This window comes from Lutjanus erythropterus, chromosome 16 (genome assembly GCF_056507025.1).
Source record: "Lutjanus erythropterus isolate fLutEry1 chromosome 16, fLutEry1.hap2, whole genome shotgun sequence".
NCBI lineage: Eukaryota > Metazoa > Chordata > Actinopteri > Lutjaniformes > Lutjanidae > Lutjanus > Lutjanus erythropterus.
Window position 1 is genome coordinate 27,561,052 of NC_139332.1, and position 21,821 is coordinate 27,582,872.

Here is a 21,821-nt window from a genome sequence, read left to right on the forward strand (position 1 = left end):
CTCTCTCTCTTTCTCTCTTCAAACCATCCAAACTCCATATTGTTCCTTGCAGAACACAGTAGTTGCTGCTTTACTGTTGCCTCAAACTGTTAGTTTGTTTGTGTTATTGTGTGACTTCTGTGTTTTCAAAAGATAGTTCAGATTCACTGAAGTCACACAAACAAACTAACAGAACAAGGCAGTGATACACCAGCAACTGGTCTGAAAATGACTGAAATTACTGATTTCGCTGAGGGAGTTTGGTTGGTGGCTTGTATAACAGTGGTATCCTGTCAGAAAAGGCTGTCTGACAACAAAGTAAAGCAGTGAAAATATTCTACAAACTGGGGGCGTGCTGACCTCCATTTACTGCAGCTAATACACTGACCTAACAGAACCCCCACTTCAAATAATCTGAACTATCCCTTTAAATTCATTACTCTTCCTTAACCAAATCATTTGTCTTCAGAGTACAACACAGCACACATCTGTCTTGTCTTTTCACTGCATCGAGATTCAGGGAATCATTACTTTTAACAGCGACAGTTAAACTGTATTTCACACTGTGATGGTTACATTATGCAAGTTATCAGTGGTGCACACGTGAGCCAAACCGTGGGCGGGTGGGTTGGGGTCAGTATTGATCACAGATCAACTATGTTCCATGATTATGCCACTATGAGAGTGGTATCGATCTGAACAACTAATCTTTGGGAAAAAAAAAAGTAAAATAAGTGCATTTTCCTCAATGTTGGACTATTCCTTTAATTCTAGGAATTGAATTGGTTCCCATTGTGTGGATGATGGTGGTTGTGACCTTCAGCCTGTGCTGTAAATCAAATAAGGTGTTATAATAGAGCTTTATTAGCTTTTTCTTCACGTGAAAGCATAAAGCTTTAACATGGTGGCTGATTAAGCTACATGAAAATAAAAGAAAAAATCTGACTGGAAGTTGTCTGCTTTGTTATTCTTCCTGCAGAGACGGTCGTCCATTACAGCTCTCTGAAACATTCATAAGACAAATCAGCAAAATTTCTATGGTGGGAATCAGCAGAAGATCATATAAGTGGTAAGAAGTATCATATAATGTAATATAATAATATCATAGGTTATAATTCTTTCTCTGTACACATGAATATTCTGCGAACTTAAGACATGTTGATCCTAAGACAGGATGTGATGCAATCTGTTCTTTGGAACAGCAAAATAGTGAAGTATCTGGGGGACATGACTCTTTCTCAGAAAGGGCAAAACAATAAACATCTGGTCTGCATCAGGGACACACACACAGATGCTTACATGCACGTGCACACACATACAGACAAGAGCTATAACAGGAGAGGCATGCTTTCATACTGTTAGCTCTTTATTTGTCACATAAATTGCTCTTGCCTCTGCCTCATCCCTGCATCAACTCTCAGGTGCAACAGCAACAAAGACTTCTCCATCACATGTGCTTTTTCAGTTTTTATTAGTACATCTTAAGATTTCATTGAATGTACAACTAGCAATTGGAAAGACAGTCTATCATAGTCCATCACATTCTATTTTATAAATAACTCGAACCATACGTGTTGTGTGTCTCATTATTTATACATTAGGTGTTGTAATGATGTAGTAAAAAGCTTTCCTTTACAATCAGCCTCATGGAGTCCCAACAGACCGCCATAGTACCACTTAACGTTTTATATAAATGTGTGACTACATGTACTTAAAGAAATACTGTCTGTACAGTATATGCTGTTGACAATGTGGCTCATCAATGCATAATGGGTTCTCATGTAAGTGCAAGACATGCTGTTGCGCGCAGAATACTATATACAGTGCTGGTACCATGCTCCCTTTGTATGCCATATCCATTTGTGATCTTTGTCTAGGAAAAGGTAAAATAGAGACTTGAGATGAAGGGGAGTTTGTCCCCCGAGTTGTCTACATGCAGGTCAGAGGGTGGAAGGTTGTCTTCAGTCCACGGAAGAAGCCTGAAGATAAAGACAACATGTATTAATGGATTTAAAGCCACTTATTCGAAAAGTTTTTATAGAAAATCCAGGTCAACAACATATACATATACAAGTTGCCAGGCACATTTAACTGAAGCTAATGCAGTCTATTATAAAAGCTAATTAATGGTGTGATAATTTTGGATGATCGATTCCAAAAGTTGGGATGCTGCAATGATCTGCAAATCCTTTTCAACTTGTTTTAAAATGAATGCAGTACAAAGACAAGATATTTAAGGTTCAAACTAATAAACTTCATTGTTTTTTGCAAATATACACTCATTCTGATGTTTGCAACATGTTTCAAAACGGTTGGGACAGGGGCGACAAAAGACTGGGAAAAGATTTTTGGATCATTCAAAAGGTGAACATGTTAACTGGTAACAGGTGACAGTATGATCAGGTGTTAAAAGCATCCTCAAAAGGCTCAGTCGTTCACAAGCAGGGGGACGTTCACCACTTAGAGAAAAACTCAGAACTGCAAAACATTTAGGGATTTCATCATCTACAATCCAGAATATCATTAAAATATTCAGAGAATCCAGAGACATCTCTGCATGTAGGCGGCAAAGCTGAAAACCAACATTGAATGCCTGTGAGCTTTGACCCATCAGGTGGTGCTGCCTTAAAAACCCAGATAATTGTATAAAGGATACTGCATGGGCATGGGAACGTTTTAGGAAACCGTTGTCAGTGTTAAGACCATGCAAAGAGAAAGTCGTATATCAGCACCATCTAGAAATGCTCCAGTCTTCTCTGGGGACGAGCTCATCCGAGACGGACTGACAGAAAGTGGAAAAGTTTGCTCTGGTCCACATTTCAGACTGTTTTCATTAATCATTGATATCGACATTGTGTTTGATTGTTACCAGCCCCAACTTCAAAAATCTGCATCTGTGATGATATAGGGGTGCGTTAGTGCCTGTAGCATCATGGGTAACTGTCACATCGGTGAAGGCCCCATCAAGTACAGGCCTTGGAGCAACATATGCTGCCATCCAGACAACATCTTTTTCAGAGATGTCCCTGTTTATTTCAGAAAAAATGATGCAGGGACACATTTTGCACGTGTTACCACAGCGTGGCTTCTTAGTAAAAGAGTTCAGGTACTAGACTGACCTGCCTGCAGTCCAGACCCGTCTCCTATTGAAAATGTGCGGTGCATTATGAGGCGCAAAATACGCCAACACAGTGTCTGGACTGCTGAGCACCTGAAGTCGAGCATCAAGCAAGAATGACAGAGAATTTCACTTTCAAAACTTCATCAGTTAGTGTCCTCGGTTCCCAAACACCTACTGAGTGTTGTTCAAAGAAAAGGTGATGTAACACAGTGGTAAACACGACACTTGTCTCAGCGTTTTTGGAATGTGTTACAGGCATCAAATTCAGTACATTTTTACAAAAAAATAATGAAGTGAGTCAGTTTGAAAATTCAACATCTTGTCTTTGTACTATAATCAATTGAATATGGGTCAAAAGTTTTTGTAAATCATTACATTCTGTTTTTATCTATGTTTTACATAATGTCCTAACTTGTATGCTGGCAGGTGTTGCAAACTGGGTGGACAAAATATTAGAAACAACGGTTTTAACAAAAAGCTGAACATTAAAACCACCATGAAGGCGCTGTGCGTTGCAGGACAGTTGTTTTAGCAAGTTCTTCCTAAAAAACTGGCAACTTAAATTTGGGAGAGTTGTGACCTTCAGAGGAAGCAAATATGGCTAAATCCAAGCATCCTTAATTTATTAACTTACCAAGAAGTATCTTAAAATACTAAACATCATCTTTCCCTAGAGACACTTGGCAATAATGGGTGAATAGAGTGTTTAGAGCAATAGTTACACATTTTGGTAGTTAACTTATTCACTTTCTTGCCACTCTTGCCACTCTCACGTCTGTACAGTAGCTTAAAAAAGATTGAAAACAGAGGGAACAGCTTGCTTGGCTCTGTTCATAGTAAAATCTGCCTAGCATCACCCTAAAGCTTACTCATTAACACATTACGTTCCTTTTGTTTACGCTGCACAAAAACAGTGTAAAGGGAAAAAAAGTGTAAAGATGACACATTAGTCTTATCTAACTCTTGGAAAGAAAGCAAAAAAAGCATTCCCAAAATGTCTACCGTTGCAGAGTAAGTAGAGCGTGATGAGCAAGTATTAAATGCCAGCTTTTGTTCCAATTGTGCTACTCACCGCCTGGGACCAGACAAAGTATTGAGATTCAAGCTCTAGTTAGAACTGGTCAACAAGGGACTCTGTGTACCTGATATCCAACAATACATTTCATTTCATCAGTGTTTCTGACAGAAACACGAGGATGTGAAATGCTGACAGTTCATTAAATGAGATTTCAACGTACCTGTGCTATTCTCCGACCTGCACTCCTGCGCAGTTATCTTTACTTTCTGAGGCTATCGCTAAATACTCAGCATTTCTGGAAGGAAAAGAGAAAAAAAATAACCCTCAGCGGTCATCGGAATGGTAACTTTTAACTTTAAAACAATGAAATGAGTGGAAAAAATGCAAAAAACAAAACATCACAGCTAGTTGTAAGACAGGTCTCTGTTCTTTTTTGACTTACAGGAGGTACAGGAGGGAGGTTTTGGTTTTGGTTTTGGTTTTGACTAGGGAAGAGGATGACAGGATGGGACGGACGAAAGACGAAAACGTGACAAGTAGACACAGGGAGCGTGAGGCGTTAGACAAAGAGACACAATTGAAAACACACAAACACGATGGACACACTGATAATCTTAAAAACAAGTAGGTAAGAAGAAAAGTGGGAGGAATATGAACCAAAGAGAAGGCGTAACAAAGTAAAAGTTTAAATTATAGGTTTGACTACAGTAACAGAACATGAATAAAGTTTGGTAGTATTCATGAGGAAATACACACTTTTAAAAGCATAATTTTCACATCAGTTATCTTATCTTGAACACATCAGTGAGTTGGGGCCCAGTCACACCAGAGAGTGACAGCGAAATCCAGCTGCACAAAATATTTGCTTCTAGAAGCTTTTAGCCTTTTAGCCGGCGAGCTAACTGCTAACAAGCTTTATTCAAGTTTATTCAGGGGAGACCCCCACCATCAACTCCTGTCTCATAATTGTCTGTAAAGGTCAAAGGGGAGAACTGACAAGACAATCTGATATTGATCAACAGTGCAAATTTTGCAGATTTACTACATGCCTGTCAATAAGTTGCCATGCCATTGTTTCAACAGCCCATTACTCTGAAACCTCAATAGTCCACCATTATTCTCATTTTCATTAACAAACATATTAAAATGATGATGTTGTGATTTTTGAGGGAATCTGCAGCAAACAAAATGTTTGTCTGTAGAAGTAAAACGATATTTTGACACACATTTAACCTTCAACAAATGTTGTGCATCCTGTGATTTGAAACTGCAACAGTACATATTGCTTTTTCGCTAAAATTTCAATGAACCGTTTTGCCCTACTACATATGGCACCGCTGTTCAGCCTTGCTTCCAAATTTTCCCAGTGGCCACTCGTGGTATCGCAGCAAAAAAAGCCCCTGCAGCCCAAAAAGCATTTTGCTAAAGACATCACTATTCTAAAATTTGTAAAACTCCGAGAAAAGTGATGCAAAAAACTGTGATATCATCATAATTTAAAGTCTATAGATCGATCAGGAACTCATAGGCAGGGCCCAGAAATAAACCTGGAGGCTAGAAAACTTTTCGCACGTATGTGACAGGCATGCAATTCTTATTGGCCTGAATGGACGTCATCTTTGCGTATCCAGTTCTTAATGGGACTCACTCTCCCTGCAGCTGTTAGTTCAGTGACCGTCGGCCCTGTCCATGGTGCTGAATCAGTGGGGCTTAACAGACGTTCTTTCTGGCCTTACAACAGACGCTGTTTCAAGAGACTGAACTGTCGCAGAAAAATTTCAAATGTCGGAACAGAGTTGTTTGGGCTAACCCTGTCCTAACCCTAAACCAGGTCTGGGTAAAACGCAGCCTGGGGGCCGGATGTGACCCACCCGCCTGCCAAAAAGACCAACTGCAGGGACAGAGAGGGTATTTTGGGAGCCATGGGCCTTCAGAGCAATGGGTGAATGTTTTCGGGGTAATGGACTGTCAGAAAAATGGGGCATTTATTGGACTACTGGGGTTTCTGAACAATGAGCAGTCTCTGTGAATAAATCCAGTGACTCCACTGGGATGGATAGATTTTGACATTTAATACTTGTGTGACTGGGCCTTACCACAGATATGTGTTGTTTCAAGCTTTGCACGCAGAGCAAAGCGCCAGAGAGATATATCGATATATGGTGGACAATAATTACAAACATCTGCAGTACAGACTTGCCTAAGATGTGTTTGAGATAATTTATAAACACCACATCCATTACATTTGTCACTGGCAGTTTTTTTCAACAGTAAACTGATCCACTCAGTAAATATCTTCATCACTAATTCATTAATAACCAAGCCTATGTTAAAAACTATCAATGGTCGATATATATCATTATTGGATTCTTTAGACGCTCAAATATCTACGTAGATATTTGCCTTAAAAATCCAAACTTTTTTTGAGCTACAAGAAACAGCTGTCCAAGATTGGGAAGGTTGGATGAAAACCTTGTATCTCCAAAGTGTCAAGAACTGAGAAGTACGGCAAAGTTTTTAGCTAGATCATCTATAAAAACACCAAATGCACAGTAATCGCTCAGAAAATGTCAAAACCAAGTCACTAGAACTGGAGTTACAAGGTTTTCACGTGTACTGTAATCAGCATGTGTGCATATGTACGCCTGTATGTACATATGCTTGTATGCAGATGTGTTTATAACAAAAATACTCACGCTGCTTCTCGTAATGCTTCCTCCCCGGCTGCTGCTATCTTCCTGTAGCAGTAAATCATCTCTATGAGGAGCCAGACCTGCAGGCCGATGATGGACACGTACATCATGACCTCGGACACGATGGAAGCTGTTCCTCTGGTGGCTGCGCACAGGAAGCCAGGAAATCAAGAGTCAGAGAAACACCAAAGAGGCAACCCGACAATGCTCTCGCTGAGCAAAAACTACCCAGAATTCAGTCACTGTCGGGAAAAGTCGGATCTACTAAAGATGAGATTTATTTTGGTGTGTCTTTGTAAATGTCAAAAGATATTTCAAAACTACCTCAGGCAAAGAAAGACCTGCTTTAGATGCTCGCTCTGTCCCACTTCTGCACCTAAACCCTCGCTCTATCAACTCCGCTCTGTCACATGAAGAGTCACCATATTAAAGGGACAGTTCAGATTATTTGAGCTGGGGTTGTGTGAGGTACATATCCATAGTCAGTCTATTACCTACAGCAGATGTCCATCGACACGCCCCCAGTTTTGAGAAGTAGAGAGGAGCACCAGCATGGAAGCAAAGTAATTAGGGTTGCAAATTTTATTGCACTTTTCTGAATCGATTGTTGACAACACTAACAATGGATTAGTCATTAATTATTTATAATTAAATTGCAAACTGCAATTGCAATGCAATTCAGAGGTCTCACGACATCCCGCTGTCAAACATTTCTGCCCAAAGAGGAAGTAAACTAACCGCTGCTACCTATATGCATATTATTTTCTCTTAGTCTATTTACTTCACATTTATGATGGTGTGTAAATATGCAATTCAAAGATATTACTACATTTTCTTTCAGACTAATTTATCAGTGGATGTCTGGATTTTGTTCAGTTATAAGACACTTGGGGCAGAGCCTGTTTTGCAGGCTGTGTCTTACAGGCGTAGAAGCAGCTCTGTGTAGGAGGAGTGTGCGTTCAGTCACACGTTATACTTCTTGCCTTGTTTTTGACGACATTAAGCTCGCTCTGGCCCACGCTCTCTCTCACAGTGGTAAACATTTTGGCTGCGCTGGCTGCCTGCTCCAAATGCCATGAAAAAAAAAAACCCACTGAATTTCTGAATTTCATATTTTATAAAACACAATAGGGACAACAGACTGAAAACAAAAATGTTTTCTTCCTTTTTCCTATACTTATCCAGACATGAAAATGACTAAAATCAAATTCCATATTCTTTCAAATCCTGTATATTTAGAATATTTTCATCGTCATCAGACTTTCTTCTCCAGCAGCTAGCTGAAGCTAAATATTGTTCTCTTCAAACCAACCAAACTCCATTCGCCTTCTATTCTTTTTCTACGTACTTAAAAAATAAAATAAGTTTTATTACTCTTATTGTTCTTATCTTTTATCGTTCTGTCTTATTTCTTCTATGTTCAGGTGTCCTTAATATTATTATTTATTATTCATCGCTTAGCTTACATGCTGGTACTCCTCTCCCCCTCTCAAGATTAAGGGCGTGCCGACCACTAGCTACTGTAAGTAATACACTGAGTAGAGCTGAGTACATCATGCAACTTCACTTCAAATAATCCAAACTATTCCTTTACAGAAGAATGTATTATCTGTTTTATAGCATATGCAGACTGTTCTGGGCACAGTACTGCACATAATATAACCAAGCAGCTGAATGAGTGAGGCGTCTGTCACTATCCATGATGTTTCCTGTTCCTGCTCGTGGTGCAGAGAGATGAGTGAGACACATTTCTTTAAACCCTCCAACTTAATGCAAAATGCCCTTATTAGTCACAAGTCTGTCTTCATGAACACAGACGATGCTTATTAAATTCTTTTGAGTTGGGACCCGTCTGGGAATTCCCTTTGCTTCACTCTTTCTGGTCTGGAAAGGCTCAACAACTTGCACCCAATTATCCCATTTAGTTACTGTATGCATGTGGGATGGATTGGATAACTGTCAGATGTCAAAAAAATGTATTCAAGAAGCATTCGAGCAGATTAAAGTTTTAAAACCAACTCAGGAGGCAGTTTTCAGACCTGTTTAAATATTATTTTACTTTGCCACAATGTACTTTGAAAATGTGGCTTTAAATTTGGCCATCCGTCAAATGTTTATCGTTATATGGTGATGTAATAGTCGTAAAGCACTGCAGTCGATTTCATCGTACCTTTAGCCACCACAGTGAGGTGGACCACCTTGCTGACCACGGTGTTGTACTCATAGTTGGCGTAGAAGAGGATACGGTTGAAGAAGCAGCGATAGGTGCCCGTGTCGTTGAAGGTGACGTTGAGCAGGTATATGGACGCGTCCTGGATGTCGTTGCTCCTCTTACTTCCGTTCCAGTCCACGCGGTCACTGAACTGTTCGTTTTCGATGGTGGGGCCGTCCTCGTTGTAGGTGTAGATCTGGTATCACAGAGACATTGTTGCAGCTGCAATGTTAAACTAAACCACATGTGCGGCTACATTATCACAGGAAGAACCGATCCTCTGTGGCAAACAGAGGATGCAGCACAGCTGTGTGTCATCTCTGGAGCTTTGACGATCTCAGTGGTGTAAAATATCACAATCAATTCCATATGAACCTTGTGATGACCTCAGCGCTGGGCTCTATCATGCAATCGAGGGCGACTGTGTGAGTGTGTGAGCGAGACAGAGAGAGGGAGAGGAAGGACGAAGAGAGCTTGAGTGTGCGCTATATATGCATTTATAAATAGCTTCTGTCTTGAGGAATGTAGCCCAGGACGTGTTTGATTTTAAGGATGCTTGCAGAAGCACGAAACCTTCCTGTACTCTGCAGTGTGCTGCGTCAGTTACATTATGTGCTGGCATCAGACTAAAGATTCAACAGCAATGGCGTTATCTGTTTTGTTTTGTTTGTTTTACACATTTAAAAAAAATTAAAAGACACAGCATTGTATAATTACAAATGAATGCAAAGGAAAATTACCTAAAATCCATCCAGGGACAACATATTACAGTTAATAATTCCAGAATTAAACTATACACAGTTTCTATATATCTATCAGTAAAATGAAACAGTAAAAACAGACACACAGTTTAGGGTGGTGCTTAACAATGTGCGTTCCAAAAACACCCAATCTTTCACACAAATATAATCATTAGACACAGATATATGGAGCACTAATTCATAATGTATGCAAATATCTACTAACCCTGTCATTAACAAACATACACTCATGTGATATGACTTCATTTCATAAGGCAATTAAAATAAATATGATAACTGACACAAGCACTACCAAAACCAGGACCAAACCAGAGCTAGTGATTGTTGGGATAGTGGAAAGATGAACTGAGACATTTTTGGTGAGTTTAGTTTCTGTAGCGGTCGTTTACATAATGTTGTCAGACACTAACAATAACAATCTGAACCTGCATAAACAACAAGCAAGCGTCGCCTCCTCTTTGCGCTCTGTAGATGCACCGGGTTGGTTTTGTGGTGATTTTGAGACTTGGTTTGTAAAGTTATAAAGTTTATAACAATGCAGATAAAGAACAGGAGACAAAACTTGTTTACCAACTACTGTTTTCACTCTCTCTTCAGTCAACCAGCAGCGCACATAGTCCCAAGGACATTTTTAATAGGTGCACCAGCTAATATGAAAATATATTTATAATTTCCTTTAATTCCTCATTGAAATCTTCTCCCTGTGCATTTTTGTAAGCTTCTATCTGTTGTGTCCTATAACTGTAATGCACACCGACTGACAAAGGAAAAAATCTCAGAGAATCCCATAATATTGACTACGAGGGCTCCAGCTAAAGTTTTGAATTGTCGACTATCAGGGGGCAGCCTTAACGCAGTCTTTATAGAAAATATTGATCGGTTAGAATCTTTTAAACTGCTGCAGAGACAAATTCACAAAATGCGAAGGCTAAAAATTCCATTCCATATTTTGGACCCTCTGTAGAAAATGCTAAACTGAGATTGTGAAGTACGGGAATGAGGGTGAACATGACAAGCACTACATGTGGCATAATTATGAAACTGATAATTACATGCATATGTCATGAAAAAAGGGAGAAGGAACCATGAACACAAATTGATCTGGAGATGGTTCACCTGATGAACACTGAGGACACCCAACTGAAAAAAATAAAGGCTGAGAGGAGCATCTTTGATGTACGCAACTTATTACTCTTGCTGCTCCTTTCTGAAGGCGATAAATGGGCTCAAGCATTTTGCACTCACATGAACAAAGTCGGCCTCTCCTTTGGCCCTGAAGTACCACTCCACAGTGGCAGAACCGTCCACCTCGCTCCTCCGCTTGCAGGAGATGCAGCCCAGTTTGAAGCCATGGCCGGCCACCGCCTCTGTGTCAGAGTCCACCTCTGCACAGGCCCCGTGACACTGGTACACTATTAATGAAAAATAGATATCACCACTCTGGGTAAACATGCACGAGGCAGCAACACACAGATGAAGACTGCAGGTAATAAACTCACCAAACAGGCTGCAGAGAAGAGACAGGAGCAGTAGGTGTGACACTGCCATGGCACCAGATGTTAGAGCAGCTGTTTTATTTGATGAGGAGCCTGGAGAAGTAGAAACTCTGACACCCCAGGTGTGGAGCTCCAAAAAGAGCACCTCCAAATTTGTAATAATCGCACGTTTTCTTATATAATTTAAGAAGACTGGAGCTTATATGTGTAAATTTTAAAAGCTGTGCATCAGTAAAGTGCAGGCTAATATCATAATATGTGTGTGTGAGGAAGCTAGCGGCTAAACATGCATTGCAAAGTGCAAAACGTCTTCCTTACACACCTAAATTGGTGTTACGATGTCCTAACAGTCCTGTAGAACCACTGTTAGTTCTTTGGCTCGAGCCAGAAACAGTTACAGAATTTTATTGCCACAAATTATTGCTGCTTTTTGAGACAATCCCTCTCATTTATCTCTATTCAGCTGATGCATCCAAGTGGTCTGCTTTTAATTATCAAGTAGCATATGAAGCAATCCAGATATCTGGTGACTCACAGTGCTCCCCAGATCAACACCCTGAGATTTGATTATCTTGTTCCCTGAGGTCTTAATGTGAGATGCACAGAGCAATCATTAGACCTGCCTGGGGCCACATGCTCTGCTCCTCAATGTTGGCAAATTACAGACAGCACGAAGGGTTTAATAATGATAGTAACAATAATACTACTAATAATAAATGTGTGTTTATATAATGTGCAACATGCCAGCTACTGACTGAACGTCCACAATACACTTACACGCCAGTGCATATATAATTAATTTGCATGCTTTATGATAAGAATCAAATGGCTACCTCTTAATAACACGCTACCAGTATTTAATGCAGACCAAGTTAAAGGTCTAAAGAGAGTTATCCTGAAATCAAAGCCGGCTGTCCTGCATCAGAGGCCTCCTCTCCTCGACCAGAGTCGTCTCCGGGAAAAAAAACAGAATTGCAATCCTGTCCTCTCCTGCGATGACAGCTGAATGTGGAAAGACTCACTTTCTTTTTTTTTTTTTTCTTTTTTTTTTTTTTGTTCCACCTATCTGATGACCCAACGCTCCTGGAAGAGATGCTTCGGTCGTGCTGGCATTGCAGATAAATCTGCGTGAGCGCACACGGCTACATAAAAGCCCAACAAACAAAGAAAAATAATAAAATAAATACGTCCTGCTCCAGTTCACGGCGTTTTTTCCTGCGCCACAGCGGCAGCCGTGTCGCTCGGATCAGAGGACGCTGCAGATGCACTGCGGTAAAAAACGGCTGCGAGCGTGTGACCGAGCAGATGCTGAATTTATGTGACGACTGTTTAAAGCCGCTGCCCCGCTGGTTTTAAACCGGTACCGGCTTAGCTTTGACTGCAGACTGCTGCAGGGCCCTCACCTAGCAGTTTACAGCGCGATTAACGAGAAAGAAAGAGCTTTAACACTATCAGTTGTGGCAGCACGATGCACTGATATTTGGGTGAACTGGCCCTTTAACTGAACCCCAGTGGGGCGGGGTGAGCCAATGGAATCTTTCTGTCAACACAAATTGATCATTTTGTATGGAAGCCCATTTCTGCCAGGAAAAAAAAAAAAAGGTCATAATTATGAAAATAAATGCCTAAATTATTAGATAGAAGGTCATAATTATGAGATGATGAAATTATGAGATTAAAGCGTCAAATTTATGAGGTAAAACATCAAAATTATGAGATAAAAATAATAATTATGAGATAAAAAGTTAATTTTTTTTTAATTCAGAGATTAAAAGTCAAAATTAGGAAATGTTGAAATTAGAAGATTAAAAAGAACCAAGATTACGAGACAAAAAGTCAAAATTATTAGGTAAAATGGCAAAATTAGGAGATAAAAAGACAAAATGAGATAAAAAGTCAAAATTATTAGATTAAAACACGTCACATTTATGAGATTAAAAATAAAAATTCTGAGATGAAAAGTCATAATTTATTAAAGAAGTTTCAAAATTCTGAGATTAAAAAGTCTGAAATTAGGAGGTGAAATAGCAGAATCAGGAGATAAAAAGTCAAACAGATTTTTCAAAAGTCAAAATTTTGAAGTCATCCTTCAGATTATGACACAAAATGTCAAAATTGTGAGTTAAAAAGTCTGAGCTAAACATTGGTGTTATGAGGTAAAACAAAATTATGGGATAAAAAGTCAAAATAATGAGATGAAACATCAAAACCATGAGGTAAATGTCAAAATTATGACATTAAAGGTCAAAAACTGAGACAAAAGGTTGAAATTATGAGTGTATAATGATATATCACAAAATGTCCCCCAAATATTGAGATATTATTGTCAGTCCGTACTTTTTATCTCATAAAATGGCATTTTATCCACAATTACTTGTTTCTTTTATCTTTACAATTAAATTTCATAATTATGACTTGTACGGGCTTCCATACAAACACTGGATCAGTCAATAACCTAATAACTGCAGTTGTGGATTCAGCTTTTATGATATTAATTTGACATTCTTGCAGATAAATCCACAGGTTAATCAGGGCAGTGTGATGGTATTTCATAATAATGCAAACCAAATTTCACACCAAACACCCACTCACGTTGTGTGTGTGTGAGGATGCTGATGCTGATTTGTCAACCAGCTAACATCAGCTACGCCTACGGGCAAACTGCTGTTAGCATCTACTAGCCTGCTTTATTTCACACGAACAAGTGACGGTACTTCGTATCTGGAAGTCACAGCAATAATGTTGTGCTGCAAATAGCCAGCGACGTTCACTATAAAAGTAAAAAGCTCGACATAGTGACATTTTAAAGGTAAAGTAACTAAGCTAACGTTAGCTAATTAGTTAGCTAGCTAGTACTTCTGTTAGCTACATGCTAACGCAGGAATGAGTGTTATGTGAACGAATGCAGACAAGCAGTGAACCGAAAACATGGACAACTTCATAATCAGACTTCATGTTAATAATACAGTTTTAACGAGAACCGTTTAACGTTATGTGACGAGCCATTTTAACTGAAGTTAGTGCTTCGTACTTTGGAAAGCTAACATTAGCTAGCTAAATCTGATAGTAAGCATCAGGTGGAAGCTGCCTGTCTTCATATCAGACATCGTTACTGATTTGTATGCACACGACAGGTTATGGTTTAATATATTTATGGACAATTACCTACTTTTATCCAACCTGACGTTAGAGCTGAAACGATACATTGATAATATCGAGTAAATTGACAAGAAATAACCAAGTAATTGGAATTTAAGCTGTTATTAGAAAGTAATGTATTAATTGATTTCAGGCAAATTTAGCCAATATTACCAGGTACACAGAGGATTTGCTACTTCTTTAAGCTGTCTAATCAAGTAGTGAATTGAGTATTTTTTTTAAATGTACTTTTAATCAGCAAGCAGGGCTGCACAATTTATCACAATCACAATAAAATCGCAATATGGCAAAGTGCAATATTCAAATCAGAAAACCGTAAAATAACTGTAGTGCTGCATAGATGACCTGGCCTAGAAATCTTGTTTTCCAGATTAAAGAAAACACGTTTGTTTGGTACAGACATCAATAAATATCAGATTATCATGATTTTAATCTAATCTTTTTCAGTGTTTGTGTAAATAGTAATGCAAACCTGATCATTTTCAGTAATTGTATTGCATATTACAATCGCAATTTCAGTCAAAATAATTGCAATATGACTTTTTTTTAACCAAATTGTGCAGCCCTAGAAACAAGCAATTAAAAGATAGGTAAATGATCTAGGCATAGCAATTAATCAGCTAGGGTTAGGTTTAGGGTGATCCTTAACAGACATCCTCTCTTACATGGAGCATCTTACTACACTACCATAATATGCATGAAAAACAGTAATCAGACATTGAAAATAGTGTCAGACCTCTGTTGATCAACTAATTGATCAGTTGAGTGATAGTTTCAGCACTGTGTGCATGTATTAACTTAGGAGAAAATATATTCATGTATATTAGGGTTAAAACTCTACCCTTTTGTTCTTTCCTTTTATTAATTTAGAATATATTTCTCTTCACTTAGAATGTTTAAATCAAGAAACAAAGAAAGTCTGGCAAAATTAAATGAGTTCATCACTCAAGTTTGTCTTATTTAAATGAAAATGTCACTGTTGTTTGTTCTTTTTGTTTAGTTTTCTTTTGGATCTGCCGCCATTACTTTCACCTCTGTTACTTCTCTTTTGTGTTGTAGAATTGTCTTCAGTAAGATGATTTTGACAGTTCGATAAGTATTTACCCTTGTTTTTTAAATGTTGTCAGTAAAAATGCACAGCTCAGTATGCTGTAAGCTATAATAGTCATCAACAGATACAGTTCTTCAAACTGTTTTTGATACAAAGAACAAGTTGAAGATAAGATAAACATATGAACATGCAAGGAAGTGTCACAGCAGCAAAAGGAAGCACAGGAACAGATGCATATTATAGATAACTTGCTGCAGAAAACTAGAATATATTAATTATGTGCATTACTGCATACAAGATAAATAATTCAAAAAACAAAATAAATACTAAATATTGTGTACAGCATTAGGAAAATAACCACAAAGTCTATTTAAACACAAAATATCCTAAATAATTGACCTGTTTTGCATTTTGTTTTATTCTTGTCTGTAGTTTTGTGTGACCATGGACCCGACCTGCAGTGCTTCTGCTGCTCCAGCTGGTTTGACTGTCCAGGTGTGTTTCCCTGGTGCTCGCGCTGCTGTTTTGGACAACCTGAACCGGCAGCGGGAAGAGGGCCGGCTGTGTGACCTCTCCATCCAGGTGCAAGGTCAGGTGTTCAGGGCTCACCGCTGTGTGCTCGCTGCGTCCTCGCCTTACTTTCACGACCAGGTAGGCTGGTGTTCAACACTGTGATCTATATATACTGAGTGCACAGTTATATCCATTTATAGTCTGATGTTGTGTTGTTTGGTGGTCACTTCACTCAACCCATATTTATGGTGAAGACCTGGTTGCATAAACCAGAGCCAAACAAAAGTTTTCAAATGTAAGTTTGTCCCTTAAGGAAAATATTTTCCTGAGCTAAGGGGTTCTGACGTGATGTTTGTGGTCTTGATGAGGGGTCACTTATGGTGATTTTATGCAACTCATTTTTTCCTACGGCACCCTTTATTGAAAGTTTAGGGTTTAAGTGGTTTTATGCAGCTAGGCACAAATGCTTAAAACACACTGTAGACAAAACTGATCAAGTGGTAAAAAGGAATTAAGCTAGTTTTTACAATAGATTAATGGTTAAAGTAACTTTTCAAAATGACAGAAAATGATGGTTTCATTCTCTCAAATATGGAGATTTCATATGTTACTCCATGTATCATTATATTAAACTGAATATCTGTAGGTTTTGGACTGGCAAAATGACTTTTTTTCTGCACTTTGTTGTCATTTGATACCTGCTAATAAATCAAATTATTTGTACAGGGGAAAGTTAAAATTGACTTTTGCCAAGTAGATTAATAATCCACTTGCTCAACTGAGCAAGTGAAAAAAAAAAACTCTGATGTTGAACCCTGGTGTGTCTTTGTTCGTGTCTCTCAACAGGTGTTACTGAAGAATGTCACAACCGTCTCCCTGCCGTCAGTTATGGACCCAGTGGCGTTTGAGAGTGTCCTGAGCTCTGCCTACACAGGCCAGCTGAGCATCGTGCATGATGACATTGTTAACTATGTCACTGTGGCCAGTTTCCTCCAGATGTGGCACATCGTGGACAAATGTACAGAGATCCTGAAGAGGCCCCGGCCCTCAGCAGAAGTCACCCCTGGAGAGGCGGCTGCAGCTCACCCTGGCACCGCCTCTCGCCAGCAGTCCCCGAGCAGCACGGACTGCTTGTACCTGGAACGGGAGGGAAGAAGAAAGGAGAGGAAGCCTGACGCTTTGCCTCCCTTAGCTACATGGAGACGCCCGCAGCAGTTTCCTCGATGGGGACGCCCACGGCCCTCATCAGCCCAGCACTTAGCAGACTCTCAACTGGACGCCCTTCCTGGCTATGCGGATAGTGATTACACCAGCTGTGAGGAGGCATGGGTATCAAGCCATGCCAAAACTAGCCACTTTGCTCATGATGGACCCGGCCACAATACCCGGCACCACGGGGGGTTCCCCGCTGGTGAAGCATTAAAGCAGAAAGTGAGGTTTCAGCAGCGGGGAGCACCGCAGAGTGCTGATAGGCCGCCAGATAAGAATAGAGAGGGCGAGGACAGTGATGAGACACGAGAGAAGAGGAAGAATGAGAAAAGAGAGATTGAGGCGGATGAGGGAGTGGGAGAAGAGGCGGTGGAGAAAAAGGAAGGCTTTGCACAAATGGGACACTGTGGTGAGATACAAAAGCCTCATTTTACTTTAAACACAAATAGCATGTCTCTGTTTGACAATATGGCATGAAAAAAATCTTATTTGGCTTAACCAGGCACACTCATAGTGTTAACTGGGATAAATATACATCTTAAAGAGGAATTTCACAGCTGGAAAGAGGGCCATTTCTTAAAACCGGATCACTCATCGGCTTGGGCTGTATCAGTTTTTTCATACTTCCTTGACATTTTACTGGGGTTTAAAGTATTATGGTGGTATTTATGTAAAACTTGTGTAGTATTGTTCAACCTGATCACACACCAGTGCAACATAGCATTCCCTTAACCTAGGATGTGGAGCTGATCGCCAAAGTGACGCTGCTTTGGTGCAGCCTTTGTTCACCAGCAAACTCAAACCTACACTGAACATTCACAGTGCTATCGCTGTACATACCGACAGACCGACAACTTCATTGCTCAACTTCTCCTCTGCTCAGTGCGCCTTCACAGTCATGATATACTACTCTGACTAATCAGTAGTCTGTATTGTTTGTTAGCTTACCTTTATCATCATCAACATCATCATATTGCTATAAAATCATAGGGCAAATACAGCTGGTACCAATGATACTAATTAAGGTCCCCTTCCATTTAGTGTAGTTGAGTCTTTCTAGTGAGCCAACATGCACACTAGTTAAAATGTTAAAATGTTAAAATGAATGCTACGAAAAATGTCTGTTGGTACCTTGTGGTCAGAAAAAAGGCTGTAGATGCCTCTATGGCTCTGAAACAGAAAATCCGACAGCAATCAGAGTGCACCCTGGTAGCGCAGTTGTTAGAGCATGCGCCCCGGTTATGAAAGCTAAGAGTTGTCTGCAGTGGCCCTGCTGTGTGTCCCAACTCTCTCTCTCCCCACTTTCCTGTCAATCTTCAGCCATGCTCTTTATTAAAAGGCATGAAAAGCCCCAAAAATATTAAAGAAAAAAAAAAGAAACAAAATACCTTATGTGTTGTCCAGACCACTCCCAGGCCACTTTTCTTATGGGTACTGTCCACAGGGGCTTCTGCTGATGGTGGTGTGTTTACTGAAGGCAGGCGGGGAATTAATTTCCCAGGCGACCGTTTCAGAAGAGACAAGTTGGCATTGACCAGTATTGTGTCTGTTTACCAAGGCTTTCATTCATTTTGCAAGTTTTACCTTTGGAGTTTAGCTGTATCATACCAGTATGCAAGCATTACAGAACTGTGTGCTGGAATGAGTTACAAAAGGATTACACAAGCTAGAATACTGTGACGCAACGTGGATGGAAAGTCAAAAAAATAGAACCTTAGAGTCTGCAGCCTCTATTTCAGCTTAGTTTGGGAAGCAGTGGTGGACGAGTGTGTGAAAAACTAAAACCAAGTTAAAAATCAACCACGCCGTCCTTTAATCTAGTGTTGTTATCAATGCAAAGATCAGTTATCTATGACAAAAAAAAAAACATTCTTTAGTGTCCTAGGGGTGGATTTTGTTTAAATCAGACGTTTTCAAACATTGTTTTACTTATTTAGTTTCGCTTCATTCCTGGATCTCACGATTTTGTTGCTTGATCCCGTAAATTGAGCCAAGACAGCCGAGTAATCATTTTACATAGCTTAAAACTAAAATACATTTTAAAAAAATGTCTGCCCAAAAGTATTTATTAGTTTGGAAATCTGGGGAAAACAGTAAACTTCCCCAGAACTACTTTATGTCTGGACTGTCTCTTTAATCAAGTCACATACATCTAGACTATTTTATTTGATCTCCTCTTGACAACTATTGTAATATTTTTTCCATTTAATTTTTTCAAACCTTACTTTGAGAAATATAAACATGTTTTCCATCTAACACCTTTTAATTTAATTAAATAAGCCAAAGTTCTTAAAAGTTACTCGTTGTCTTTTTGACATTCAAGACATTTAATATTATGCAGCCATATAGAGCTGTTCTTCTACACTGTGTTCTTTATTTCTTCTCGTTGTTCTCTGTATAGTAGCCTATAAATGAATATGCTGTAGCTTCCTGCATGTGATTTTATTTCACATTTCTCCAACAGGCTTCCACCCAGTTTCAAATGAAGGTGTGGGTGCTGGACAAGCCACATTGAAGCCGAGTGTGGAGGAGATGAAGGACAAAGTGCAGAGAAATTTGGCGGGCGGAGATCCCTCATCAGGCCTGCCTGCTGTTCACGCCTGTCAGACGGGTGAAGGGGAGCCGGGACCGTCCTGTCCGGCGTCAGCCCGGCTGCAGTGGACGACTGGTCCCTGGTCTCAACCGGAGCAGAGGCCGCAGGAAGGAGAAGCTGGCAGCTGCAGTAAAGACGAGGATGACGAGGAGGAGGAGGAGGATGTGGACTTTGAATGTTTCACAGAAGGGACTTTCAGCAGAGACACATATGATGAGATTGAAGACGGCACAGGTCAGGTTTCCCAGAGGCCTCTGGTGCCCGTGTCTCCTGATTTCACCATGGCGGGCTCGGAGGTGAACTGGCCCTCCACCAGCGTGGGACAGGGCGGCTCACTCACCCCCACCTCAAATCGACATTTGTCTCCCTCCTCTGCTGCTTTTCCGCCACCCTCTTCACCCCCAACCCCATCTTCGTCATCCTCAGTGTCCCTCGCTGGCGCCCCCTACACAGGCAAAGTCCACTTCTGCCACTGCGGCAAAGCCTACACCCTGAAGAGCATGCGAGACCGGCACGTGAAGATGCAGCACCTCAACCTACGGCCCTTCGGCTGTCCTGTTTGCACTAAGTCCTTCAAGATGAAGCACCACCTAACCAAACACCTTAAGACTCACGGGGGGCTGCGGCCCTACGAGTGCGGCCTGTGCGGGAAGAAAGTCATTTGGAGAGACAGCTTCCTCAGGCATCAGGCCAGATGTGAGAGACTCGCCTCCAGCTCCTCAGCCAACAGCAACAACACAAGCACACCAGCAGCAGACATGGAGGACAGCTACAGCTACGGGTTTGAAGACGGGGAGGCTTTTCTTGCAACGGGAGGGCAAGTGAAAGTTGAGGAGGTGGATTTTCACGGGGAGATGGAGGACGGGATGGGCGGCCTGTTGGGCAGCGTGTCTGGGATTGTGGACGAGCTAAGAACTCAGTCGCAAAATCTGGACGCCGGTAGTCAAGTTTTTAAAGAGGAGGCGAGCGAGAGCTTTAGTGGAAATTAAACCTTAATGTGAAACATAAGTTTACAGCCTTGGGTGCAGATCCTGGGAGGGTCCACCCCAACTTCTGAAAAAAATGTCCCCTCCAATAAATTATTTCTAAATATATTATGTGATTTAGAATTAGGGCTGCATTATATGGTAAAAAAAAATGCTATAGGTGATACAATTCATGGCATTTTTACCAGAAAAAAACAACAAAAAACTCCTAAAATCGTGATGTGACATTTGTTGAGGTCTGCACCAAACAGACATGTTTTCTTACATCTGGAGAACCAGATTTTTCGGCCAGGGGATCTATGCAACACTACAGTACTTCATTATAATGCTGTTTTCTCACACATTTTTCCTTTTTCAAAAAAATGCAGTTTGGTTCTAGTTCTGCGATGTGGATATTGTACTTGGCCATATTGTGATTTTGATAATATTGCAGTTGATTGTGCAGCACTAATAAAAAAAAATATATTTAATAGGAGCAGACTCCACTTTTTAAATAATTCAGACATAAACACAACACTTGTTTAAAGTTTTGTTTGTTTATGATTCAATATGTTGTCAGTAAAAATGAAAATTGTAATGCAAAAATGATCATTCCCACTAATTGTATCAAAATGGTAATTTCAGTCAAAAATTATCACAATATTGCCTTTAAGTTACCATATCATACAGCCCTAATTTTAGACAGCAGCTGTTATTCTCATCAAAACTTTATATTAAAGCATAGCTATAAGCTAGCAGTACCCTTCGTCACATGTTAACTGCAGTGTAAACAAACTTTGCTCAGCTCAACTTTGTTGACAGTTTTACCAACATGACATAAAGTCTATGATGATAATTTCCACCTTAAAACATCCAAAAGACCAACCTCTGGGTTATGATTTTGTTCATGTCAGTGATAAACTGTCAAGTTGAAATCAGTCAGTTAAAATCAGTTAAACTGTTTGGAATGTGGAATGTTTGACGTCATCATGTGACGTGTTAACAGTGTTTTGATTTGCTGTTGCATGAAACTAGTTTTCCCAAAGCTGAC

General features: G+C 40.0%; 2 protein-coding genes across 2 annotated transcripts; one reads left to right on the forward strand and one right to left on the reverse strand.

Annotated features, from left to right (window-relative positions):
* Positions 1 to 1,433: 1,433 nt before the first annotated feature.
* scn1bb (sodium channel, voltage-gated, type I, beta b) lies at positions 1,434 to 12,762 on the reverse strand. Its single transcript, XM_084738839.1, has 6 exons — positions 11,284 to 12,762; positions 11,030 to 11,196; positions 8,982 to 9,219; positions 6,815 to 6,956; positions 4,339 to 4,413; positions 1,434 to 1,958 (listed from the first exon to the last, which is right to left on the reverse strand). Exons 1-5 carry the CDS (start codon positions 11,330 to 11,332, stop codon positions 4,344 to 4,346), a joined length of 666 nt encoding a protein of 221 aa, XP_084594965.1. The 5' UTR covers positions 11,333 to 12,762; the 3' UTR covers positions 1,434 to 1,958; positions 4,339 to 4,343.
* A 1,123-nt stretch (positions 12,763 to 13,885) lies between these two features.
* Positions 13,886 to 21,821, forward strand: zbtb22a (zinc finger and BTB domain containing 22a). Its single transcript, XM_084739847.1, has 4 exons — positions 13,886 to 14,089; positions 15,923 to 16,141; positions 16,850 to 17,621; positions 19,677 to 21,821. Exons 2-4 carry the CDS (start codon positions 15,935 to 15,937, stop codon positions 20,792 to 20,794), a joined length of 2,097 nt encoding a protein of 698 aa, XP_084595973.1. The 5' UTR covers positions 13,886 to 14,089; positions 15,923 to 15,934; the 3' UTR covers positions 20,795 to 21,821.